General features: G+C 63.6%; 1 protein-coding gene across 7 annotated transcripts; it reads right to left on the bottom strand.

The window, feature by feature from the left end:
* Positions 1 to 62: 62 nt before the first annotated feature.
* On the bottom strand, positions 63 to 8387 carry SH2B1 (SH2B adaptor protein 1). Of its 7 annotated transcripts, none has more exons than XM_059415047.1 (10): positions 8279 to 8387; positions 5321 to 6333; positions 4931 to 5032; positions 4596 to 4687; positions 4310 to 4485; positions 2338 to 2550; positions 1941 to 2152; positions 1633 to 1804; positions 1026 to 1125; positions 744 to 850 (listed from the first exon to the last, which is right to left on the bottom strand). In XM_059415047.1, exons 2-10 carry the CDS (start codon positions 6257 to 6259, stop codon positions 832 to 834), a joined length of 2025 nt encoding a protein of 674 aa, XP_059271030.1. In that variant the 5' UTR covers positions 6260 to 6333; positions 8279 to 8387; the 3' UTR covers positions 744 to 831. The 7 variants fall into 7 exon arrangements, with proteins under 7 accessions (XP_059271025.1, XP_059271027.1, XP_059271026.1 ...); XM_059415046.1 differs by having other exon boundaries at positions 760 to 850; positions 1577 to 1804; XM_059415042.1 differs by lacking the exon at positions 1026 to 1125 and having other exon boundaries at positions 63 to 850.
* Between the last annotated feature and the right edge of the window lie 2607 nt (positions 8388 to 10994).

The following is a 10994-nucleotide window of genomic DNA, read 5'->3' as shown; positions in this document are numbered from 1 at the left end:
TTCCTGACCCGCCTGTCCCGGCCCCCACGGCAGACACGCCAAGACACGCCACAGCCCAGCCGTCCGATGGAACTGAGATAAACCCTTTTATTTATTTATGCTTCTCCATTTTGTTTAAAACAACAACAACAACCACCTTAAAGTAACTGACAGCCCTTCCCCCTCACCCTGCTTCGGGCTGGGGGTGGTTAGTGGGGAAATGGCCCCCAGGGGTGGGGCTGACCGTAAGAGCCCCTCAGGGAGGTAACGGAGCCCAGATCCCCTGCCCAGGGGATGGGGCACCTGTAGTGTATGGACTGGGGAGTGAACAGGGCTCTCGAACCTCTTCTTGTACCAACGCGGATGCCCTTGGCCGTCAAGGGTCAGGAAGCACGTGGGGAGGGGATTCCTACCGCTGCTCTGCGTCCCCACCAGGCGCGATGTCACCAGCTAAGCGCTGGGGGCCCGAGGGGCGGAGGTCGAGCGGGGCAGGCTCACACGAAGGAGTACTGGTTACGAACGGCTCGGGGATGGGCCCCTTCGTCTCCGCCGACCCCTAGTGGCGACTGCTGGAGCTGCACCGTCGGGGCGGCCCCGGGGTCCCCACCAGAGCCAGCGCCGCCCTCGGCCGCGGTGCCTGGTGCTATGGCCTCTTCCAATTCAACCACGGGGACCAGCTCGACCACGGGGACCAGCTCTTCCTGGACCCCTCCACTGCCCGCTTTCTCTTTCTCTTGCCTCTCTTTGGCTGCTGTGGCTGCTGCTGCCGCCACTTCTGGCGCCCCCGACGCCTCTTCTGCCCCAGGATGTGGGGGATCTGTCCATGGAGGGGGTTCAGGGGGCTGGGGTGGGTCATGGGAGGTGTTCGGTTCTGGAGACAGGAATGGTAAGAAGACAGGCTGTGGAGGGGGCCAGCTCTTGCGACTGGCCTCCCCTGCACTTGTTGCCCCGGGAGCCATGTGCTATGTCCCCCACGTGCCGTCTCCTGAGCAACCCCCCGGCCATGGAAGATGGATCATGGGCGGCGGTGAGAGGAGCGCACTTACACACAGTCACTCGCTCCGGAGGGCATGAGGGTGGAGGAGGCATCGGGGTAGCATCGGTCTCCCTCGCACACCCCTGCATGGCTCCCGGCCTGCTCCCGGCCTGGGGGGGGGGGGGGGGGGGGGGGGGGGCGGGGGGGGGGGGGGGGGGGGGGGGGGGGGGGGGGCAACGTGGGGACAGGTGGGACGTTGGGGTGGGGAAAAGGGAGAGATCAGACAGGGACATCAGACGTCAAGGGAGGAGGGGGGCGGGGGATCAAACCAAGCACCCCAAGAAGGACAGGCCCGAGGCAAGACTGCAACCAAGGGCAAAGACGAGGCCGAGGAAGATGAATCCAGGAGACACACGAGTGATGGAACACAGGGTCCGATGGAATGGCGATGCACCAACCCAACTTCCTCCCGGCTCCGGCTCGGAGCCGCTGCCTCCCTACGTGCTCAGTGTCCTGCCTCCCCTTGGAAAGCCCCACCCCCAGGGGCCTCCACTGCCCTGCTCTCCCTTGCGAGGCTTCTCCTCCTCACAGCCCCCCGCCCCGTCTTTCTGGCACACACACCTCCTCACTTCTTGGGTGCACGGGCACCTCCTCCCCTGCAGACCTGCTCTGCTCACCCTGCTGCCGCTGGGAGGACACGACATAGCTGACAAGAACAACGTCACTGGAGCCTCCAGACTCCAGAGGGATGGGGTGCACCCGGAAATGCTCGAGCATATCGAAAATGGACTGGAACCACAAGTGCTGGACCCGGCACTGACCCTCCTCGTTCAGCGACAGGCGCAGGTGCTGAGGGCAGGGCGAGCAAGGTGAAGCCGGAGCCCGCGCCCCTGCCCCTACCAGAAGCCTCCTCCCCGGGACGGCCCCGCGCCCCCCGCCCCACTCGCAAGCTCTGGGCATGGAGCACAGCCTTTCCCTCACTCACCTTGGCCTTGCCCTGGAAGTTGAAGGTGAGGACGTACTCGCCCCTCCTCGTCTCACTCTGCCGCACCAGGAACACCCCGTGGGAGCCAGCACCGCCCGCCAGCACTAGCTGCGCGGCCTTGAGTCGAGAGAGCATCCCGTGGAACCAAGGGTGCCCTGAGAGGGGCTGGTCCCCTTCTCCTCCCTCTGACTCCCCCTGGAACAGGAATGATCCTTCAGGGAGGAGAGAGGGAGGGAAACCGGGGTGTCAGGGAGGCCTCCCCCGTCCTGGGAGAGAAGCAGCCTTGCTTTCCCGCCAGCTGTCACTTCCGCTCCCCTGGGTCCGGTCCCTCAGGATCCTGAGACCAGAGTTTCGGGAAGGCGGGCCCCTGGGCCTGGAGGCAGACGCGGGCGCTCACCTCTGCTACCTGCGGCCGTTTCCGGAGTGTCCAGGGGCGGGTAGGGGGCTGAGAGGGGGTGAACGGTGCCCGCAGGGGGCCCCTCTTCAATGGGGATGCGGGGGGGCAACTCTGGGGGAAGCAGTTCCATGGAGTCAAAGTGGGAGGCGGCAATGGAGGCGGAGCTGGGGGAGATGGACGCTGAGGGCCGGTCTGCGAGGCCCCCGTAGGCCCCTGGAACAAAGGGGGGGAGGGCAGAGTTGAGAACCGGAGACACTACCCTGCGTGCTGGCAGTCAGCGAGCCGAGGCGCCGGCCCCCTTCCTCGGCCAGGGGCCCGTCGCTCCGACCCACGACCCCGGACAGGCTCCAGGCACTGAGGGGCTGTGGAGTGACGAGGTCACCCCGGGCTCCGAATGGGCCCCTGTTCTTTCTGAATCAGCTGAAGTGACAGCAACTGTTGCAGGGCGTGCGGACGATCCCTCAAGGACTCGTGTATTAAGAAGCATCCTTTTTCGGCTTACAGGACAAAACCCCCAACGCTCAAAGGCATCAAAGACCCTCCTCCTACTAATTGGCCCAATCCAACCACCCCGAGCACCTCGATTGGTCTGTAGTCCCAGAGCCTCCGCACGGGCCTGATGGTCCGGTCCTGCCCTCCCACAGCTCCAGGGCTCTCCCCACCTCGCTTCCTCCAAGCCCTGTTCTTTTCTCTCGCCTCCCCTGGGTGAAGCCTGTCTGTCCCACCTTCCCCGATGCTCCTCCTCCTCTGAGCTCCCAAGGCGCTTCCTGCTTGTGCTGCTCAGAGGACCCCAGGCACAGGCTCTCCGCTGCGGAGTCCTGCTTTTCAGAGGGAGTGAGAGCTTCTCAACTCAACTAGACCGGGAGCCCTCAGAGAGGGCAAGAAGTGCGTCTTGGGTGGCTCTGGGTTCCTCCGTCCTGCCCCAGAACCTAGCACAGGCTCGGGAATGCACTCGGGCATTCCCAAATGTCTACTGTGTGGCAGGCCTGAGCCCACAAGAATGGCGTAGCTACACGTGGGGTGCAGAGAGCAAAGGGGGGGTGGGGAGCGAGTGGCCCAGTGCTGGTCTTGGTCAGGGGCCGCTGGAAAGCCACTGACCCTCCTTGGTCTTAGCTGCCTGTGGGGCCTGGAAACGAGGGGATGGAGCCCATGGCCGGTGAGGTCCACCCCGGCTCCAAGATCCTTCAGTCCGCGTGTTTACTCGGTGAGTACGGCCAGGGGGCCACGCACCAAGAAACCGAAACTAGAACAGAGGAGCCGGACAAACGGGTACTGGCGTCTGGAAGGTGAGTGGGGCCGGGTGGACGCAGGTCCCTGGCGTGCTGGGTGGGACTGGGCCTGCACACGTTAGGCCGAGAAGTAAAGAGTCAAAAACATCTAATAGTGGGCGCCTGGGTGGCTCAGTGGGTTAAAGCCTCTGCCTTCGGCTCAGGTCATGATCTCGGGGTCCTGGGATCGAGCCCCGCATCGGGCTCTCTGCTCAGTGGGGAGCCTGCTTCCTCCTCTCTCTCTGCCTGTCTCTGTGCCTGCTTGTGATCTCTCTCTGTCAAATAAATAAATAAAAATGTTTTTAAAAAAGACAAAAAAATTTAAAAAATTAAAAAAAAAAAACCCCAACCATCTAATAGCATCAACATACGTACAGAGACGCAGAGTAAAAGCAAAACAAAGATGTGAACGAAGTGTTCCAGAAGCCTGGGGAAGAGCCGTTCTCTCCCGCCAGCATGGAGATCTGCTCGGGGCTTGCGGAAGAGGAGGAGAGGCCGGGCACGGAAGGCCGGGCGGGCATTGGCGTGGGGCTCGCGCCAGGTGGGGACGGGGATGGTTCTGAGCGGCCGACTGTGGCGTGACACGGCGGGAAGGGGTGGGCAGCTGAAGGGCAGGAATGGGGGCGCGGTCGCAGTCGGGAGAGAGGGCCTGAGCCTGGCGGGGGGGCTCTGAGGTCCACAGCCCTGCAGAGTTCCATCCTTACCCTGTGACAGGCGGTCATTGCTCTCGCTGGCTCCCAGCAGCAGATCCTGGCTGGGCAGACTCTCTGAGTGATTCAGGCAGGGCAGCTCCAGGCTGTCCGTGTTCTCCCTTGTAAGGAATGATGTCCCAGGGGCCAGGGGGAGGGTCATGGGGCGGGGACTGGTGGCAGGGCAGGGTCTGTAGAGGGGCGGGGGGGGGGAGCGGTGAGGAAACTCAGCAGGTGAACAGCCCAGGGCTGCTCCCCAGCCCCTCCTGGTCCCCTCGGTGACAGCAGGCAGGTTCCTCACCCCGGACTCAGGCATTCCTGGATGTCAGACACCCAGGCCTTCACGTGTAAAGCATCGGCTGTCTCCAGGATGTATTCTGAGGGGCCTTCCACCTACGAGGCCAAGAGGAAGCCCGCAGGCCACGTCCAGGTCCAGAGGCCGGAAGCCACCCCTGATGAGAACAAGAAGATCCTCCCCCTCTTCCCTCCTCCCAGGGAAGCTACAGCCCCAGGGACACACTCTCAAGGCAGTGGACCCACAGGCACCTCCTCCTGTGAGGTCCCTGGCTTCCACGCACTCCAGGAGCTCCCTCCCCAGCGCGAGCGCTCCCGGGGGGCAGAGCCCAGAGCCCCTACCTTAACCACAAACGTGTTCTCCCGGTCAGGCATCTCCAGGGCCGTGGTTGTCCGCACGTCCGTGATGGTAGAGCAGGGGATGCTGAGCCGAGGCCGAGACGCCTGGGTGGGCCACGAGAACAAGATCCAAAGGCTGGTGAGCAGGGGGGCCTGTCCATTCCCTCCGGAGACGCCACGCCTTCCCTTCTGTGCCCGAGGGAGTCGGACCAAGGGTCTCAAGGCTACTCTGTCAATCCCCCCCGAGTCAGGAGCTAGCTCCACACACCCAGGTGAGCGCGGACGCAGAACTAAACCCATCCCCACCAGAGCGAGCCAAGCTAAGCCCAGGGGCTGTTCCACGCGGGTGGCTCGGTCGCCCGCTCCCAGTCCCCCACCCTCCGGGGGCCTCACCTTGGGCGGCACAAAGAACTCCAGGCGACTTCCTCCTCCTCCTTCTCCTTCACTGCGGAGCAGCAAGCGACACTTCTGCCACTGAGGCTGCCCTCCTCCCCCTGAGGTCGGCCCAGCTGCCCCTCCTCCCCGGCCTACTCCAGCTGGGTCGGGGGCTGCCTCTTCAGCCCCCATGAAATTCAGCAGCTCTTCCCTCTGCACGGTCCCTGCTCCGTCTTTCAAGGCCCCCCCGCCCCGACTGAGTCTCAGCCGCTCGAACCGGTGAGTCCATCGGTCCCCAGGGGATGTTCCGTCACTAACCAGTCCCCTGCCAACGGTCCCGGCCCCCCCAGAGGAGTTGGAGTTGCTGTTTCCACCCAGGACCGGGGGGCCCGATGAGGTCTCGAGGGTCCCCGCTGGGGAGGGAGGGTCCACGGCCCCCCGCCACTGCAGGATGCCACGGACTGAGCCGCGGACGGAGCGACCCACTGAGCGGAGGGAGAAGCGTTTCTTGAGCTTCGGCTTCGAGGAGGTCGTCGAAGAGGAAGAGACCGAGGAAGGGAGGGGGCCGGCCAGGTCCTCGGATGATCGAGAAGGGCCCAACACAGCCAGGGGCCCACCCACCCTGCAGCTCTCAAGGGACAGGTCCTGTGGCGGGATGTCCACACCAGGACTCAGGGGCGCCAGGATGGGTGGCGAGAGGGAGCCGGAGGCCCGGGCCACCTCGGCTTCAAAGTGCTGCAGGAAGAGCTCAGCAAACCGGCGGGAGAAGGCGGCCTCGGCCCCCGGCCCCGCATACTGAGGGTGGGAGGCCAGGTAGAGGCGAAAGCGGTGGGCAAAATCCAGGGCGGCGGCCCGGGCGTGCGACTCGCAGAACTCCCGCCAACTAGGAGGAGGGGGAGGGGGCAGCGGGGGAGGAGAGGGGGAGGCCCCATCCTCCGGGGACGGGGATCCATTCATGATGGCCCCCAGGAGGCGGACCGGGGGAGCCTGTGGGGAGGGGCGACCAGAAGACACGGGGCGAGCGGCAGCAGCTGCGGAAGGAAGAGAGGCACATACACCGTGTCACTGCTGAGGTGGGAGCGGGGCGAGCCCCACCCCCAGCCGACTCCCCACTCTGGTCAGGACGCCTTGGAGAGCCACGGGGAACAGCACACCGCACCCCTTCCCTCTCCCAGATCCTCACGCCCCCCCCCCACACCCCAGTCGGCACCTACCCTGCTGCCTGCCCAACCCCACTGCCCCCGGCTCTGGTTCCAGGAGTGACAGACCGCCGGCCGTGGAGCACCTTCCTCTAAAAAGGAGCCTTTATCGCGCACGCCACCTCCCTTCTCGAAAACAGGTCCTTCAAGCTCTATCACATGCTTCCCATGTGCTGTTCTTACCTTTCCCTGCAACAGGCTTTAATAAGCTTGACAACAGAGGAGGAAGCCGAAGCCCAGAACTGGACTCCGAGCCTACGGTTTTGCCCACTGCATAGCGCTCGTCCCCGGGGCCTGGCTGCCCCGGCCACCGGCACAGCCCCTCCCTGCCCCAGCGCTCGGGGGAGGTAGGCCTGTAGTGCTTACAGACCCTGCCTCACGGGTCCTAAGGTCCAGCTCTGAGGAGGTAGGCTCCTCAGGATGCGTGAGGGATTGAAACCGCACTCGTCCTGAAGGCAGACCCCAGGGCCCAGCACCCCTACACTGTACCGTCACAGTGGACGGAGCCTCGAGATGGCCACCGTCCGATTCTTTGGGGACCCTTCAGCCTGGGGCCCAGAGGCAGGAGCACCAGGCGGGGAAAGGCTATGGGCTGGGTCAGAGCAAGACTCTGTCGGCCACAAAATAAATAAGACATAACAGGGAGATTTTCCACTTCCTCTTCTTTCACTGGGGAGTGTGCCCTAAAGGCTGGTTAGCCTGATGGTTAAGGCTATGGGCTCTGGAGTCGGACTTGGGATGAAATCCCTGCTCTGCCACCTATTAGCTGGGTGGCCCGGAGCAGACTGGATGTCCTCTCTGAAGTGCAGATTTGTCGCTGTCAAGCGGAGCTAATGATCCCTCACCCCTAGAGTCACTGGGGGAATCAAATGGAACATGTCAGGGCTCGACACAAAGTAAGCACACAATGGACCACCGCCGTTAATACTATCTTTCTGGGTTCTGAGTCTTCCGGGAGAGCAGTGAAAGCAGAGGAGGCTTCCCAAGAGCTTACAACTAGCAAGTGGCAGAGCTGGGCGGGACATTTACCACCCATGGCTCTTTTGTTAGGGTTCCTCCCCCATAGTATACTGGAAGATGACTGGGACCCGGACTGGGGGGCGGGGGGCCGGGGGCGAGGGCAGCTCAGGGAAGTCTCCCCCAACCTCAGACCGACGATCAGCGACCCCTGCCCTGCCTCCCTGGCCTAGACCCTACCCATTCAGATGGCTCCCACCGCAGGGACCGTTCCCCACCAACGAGAAGAAGCCAAGAGATGCAAGAGTCATGGAACACAGGGGACCCGAGCCAAGAGGTGCAGACACAGCAGAGACCGATCTCCAGGCAGAGGCCCACCCAGCCCTCTGCACCACAGGCAGACCCAGCCCCCTTCTGGCCCGCTGACCCTGCGGCTCCCGAGCTGGTGACTCAGTTTCTCTCCTGCCAAGCAGGACCCAGCCCCGTCTTCCCGGTGCACCTGCCTCCGGGCTCAGATCTGAAATCCCCCGAAGGGCGGGTGGTGGAGGGGGCAGGCTCCGCTCCCGGCTCCGACCCCCCCCGGGCCCGGTGGTCCGCGCACTCCGACCCGACCCTCCTCCCCGGACGCGCTCGACCCGCCCAGTCCCCGGGGCCGCAAGCGCCTCGGGAGCAGCCGGGGCCGCGGCGCTCTGCGGGGCCGAGCCCCCTCCTGCCTCTGCCGCCCCCCTACGCCCGCCCCCACCCAGACTCCCGGGCGCCGGGGCCGGGTCGCGAGGAGGGAAGAGGTACTCGACGAGGGGGGTTCCGGTTCCGGTCCCACCTGCATCTCGGTCCCCGCGGTCGGCTCCGGCGGCGGCGACGGCGCCCGCTCCCTGCCCCTCCCCCCGCCCTCCGCGACGGGCGCGCAGGCCGCGTCTGCGCAGGCGCCGGGACCCTGTTCCCGTCCCCGCAGGAAGCGACCATAGAGAAGAGCGGCGGGAGGGAAGGGCCCCTCACTCACTTCCGCCCGCCGCCCGGGGCGCGCGAAGCCTCGGGGCGCCCGCCGCCGGGGGCGCTCGGGGGGCTCGGGGGGCTCTGCGGGCTCTGCGGCGGCGCCTCCGAGGGGCCGCAGGGGCCACCGCGGCAAGGGGACCCCCCCCAGGTGCCCTCCCGGAGACAACCCGGCGAGGAGACGCCCGCTGAGGGGGTCGAGTGCCGACGCCCCCCGTCGTGGGCCCGGGTAGCCCCCCGGGGCCGACACCAGCGAGGGGGAGCCCCTGGGCGGGGCGCGCCGCCGCCTGAGCGCCTGGCCCCGCGGCCGAGGGGTTCGCGGGGCGCCGCCGCCCGCGAGCCGCGCGGGGAACGACGCCCTGACCTTGGGGGGGGCCCGCGAAGAGGCGGAGCCTGGACCGGCGACCCTGGCGTGTCTGAGCGGCGGGCTGGCGGCCCCGGGGGCTTCGTCCGACACGGGGAGGGCAGGCGGTCCCGCCGGCCGCGCTGGGGACGTCGGGGCCGGCGGGCGCTCGGAGCCGACCGGTGAAGGCGTCACGGCCGCGTGCGGACGCTGGGGATCGCTGTGGTGTAGACGTCGTGGACACCGTGAGCACGAGGAGGTGCGGACGGCCGGCCGGCTGCAGCCGCCCGAAGGGGTAGGGGAGCCTGGGCTGAAGCAGTTGGAAAGGAGCGGATCGAGCGCTCTCGGGGACTGGCGAGTGACCAGCGCAGAGCTGTGCGCGGCCTCTGCTTCCCTGCCCCGGTCCCTCCGCGCCCGCGCGTTTGGCGGCACCGGCGGGGAGGCCCGTCTCCGTCTCCGTGGCCAAACGGCTCTCCGGGGCGCCACACCGAGCCCCAGCAGCTTCGAACTCAAGAAGGGACCTGCTGCCGTTCTGAGGCTTCTTGCAGTAAAATGTCCAGAACTGACCCCGGCTGGTTGGCTTCCATCAGATACTCCTCCGGGAACACGACAGACTGGACACGGATAAATGCCCCGACTCGCCCAAGCACGGCGGCTCAGGGCTGAGGCTGCCCGGTGGAGTCGGAAACTTCACTGAGGAGGGCAAGTTGGGGCCCAGGCAGCCGTCCTCCCGCGCTCTCCCCTGTGCTAACCGGTCCGAGATCGCTCTCAGATGGCCCAGTTCGGGGGAAGATCTACATGAAAAAGACTCTAATTCTGTGGCCCCTTCCCGCCTGCCTGAAGCCCTTACACACCCTTTCTCTGTAGTTTCCAGTTTCTGTGATTTCTGCCCAGTTTCTAAGAGAGAGACACAGTGGGGACTAGAGGAAGGCCACAGTCTGGGGTTGATGAGTTAGGTTTGGAAATGCGTCTAAGCTGTCCAATAAAACAGATGTTCTGTGTTGACACGCTCCAGGATGGTAGCTCCTGGGCACTTGAAATGTGCTGGTGGGACTAGGGATTTAAACTTGACTTAATTAAAATAGCCACATGTGGCGAGTGACTACTGTGTTAGAGCAGGGGCGGTCTGTGGACAGCTAGCCGGAGCGGTCCAGCAGAGAGAGCTGCCGTGTGAGCTGCATAAAACAGTTTGGGGATGATCAGAAGTGAGAGTTGAAGCTACTGGTTGAGACCATGGACATGATCGAGATTGTCCAGGCAATTATCTGTAGAAGGAATAGGGCCCAGGACCTAATTCTGGAAAACAATCCACACTTATCAGGTAGGCAGCCAATGAGGAGTAGAAAGTGCTGAGATGACGTCTTGGGTCAGGTTTCCCAGAAGCAGACCTGGAGGTGACGTGTGTGCAAGTGACTTCGTCAAACAGTGCTGCCAGAAGAAATCGGTAAGAGAGTGGGAGAGGCAGGAGAGGGAAGGAGAGAAAACCAAACGAGTGATTCCAGGCAAAGAGAAGTTCAACTTGATCCTACAGGGGAGCTCTAGATGAAAGATGCGTGTCAGATTTGTCCAGAAACAAGGGAGCGGGGCATTCCCTATACCTACAAGCCTTCGCTGTTCACCAAGCGACGCTCCTGGAGATGTCAGTTCATCAAGACAAAGCTTCCTGGAGTGTGAGGGCATCCCTCGAAACCAGAAAAATAAATCTGGACACCGCGTTGGAAGAGAAACCACACCACAAAGACAATGGGGTATGGGAGTACAGAGCATGCGCGTGGGGGCACTTGGTCAGACACCTCACGAGCAAATGATTATAAAGGGACCCGTGGCATTGCCGCTGCCTCCTGTTTTAAAACATCGGTGACGGAGGCTGTGGGGTCGCGAGTGGACGTTCAAAAAAAAAAATTCTTGAGATGTTTTTGGTGCCAAGAAGTGCATTTATTGTTACATGGCGACAAGACTCGGGCAGAAAGAGCCTTAGCTTTGCTGTATGAAGCTGGTGGTTATATGCATCGTGTTCAAAGTGGAGGGGACATGCAGGGAATATTAGATCATAAATGTTTTCTTCGAATTTCTGCCTGTAAAACTACTTTCGCAAGATTCCTCTGGTGCTTATCATTCAGTTGGATGTTAACTATCGGTGACACGTACAGACAGTCATGAGACCCTTTACAGTGTAGCAGCCAGCACGTATTTGATCCTTATC

This window comes from Mustela nigripes, chromosome 11 (genome assembly GCF_022355385.1).
Source record: "Mustela nigripes isolate SB6536 chromosome 11, MUSNIG.SB6536, whole genome shotgun sequence".
NCBI classification, from domain to species: Eukaryota; Metazoa; Chordata; class Mammalia; order Carnivora; family Mustelidae; genus Mustela; species Mustela nigripes.
The sequence above is the reverse complement of the archived record's forward strand: the minus strand, read 5'-3'. Positions and strand labels throughout refer to the sequence as shown.

Coding starts and splice junctions, on each gene's coding strand:
- SH2B1 (XM_059415042.1), bottom strand. CDS start 6,259: ATGAATGGATCCCCGTCCCCGGAGGATGGGGCCTCCCCCTCTCCTCCC. Junction 2,551..4,309: donor CAATGACCGCCTGTCACAGG/GTAAGGATGGAA, acceptor CCTTTGTTCCAG/GGGCCTACGGGGGCCTCGCA. Junction 2,153..2,337: donor AACGGCCGCAGGTAGCAGAG/GTGAGCGCCCGC, acceptor TCCTCCCTGAAG/GATCATTCCTGTTCCAGGGG.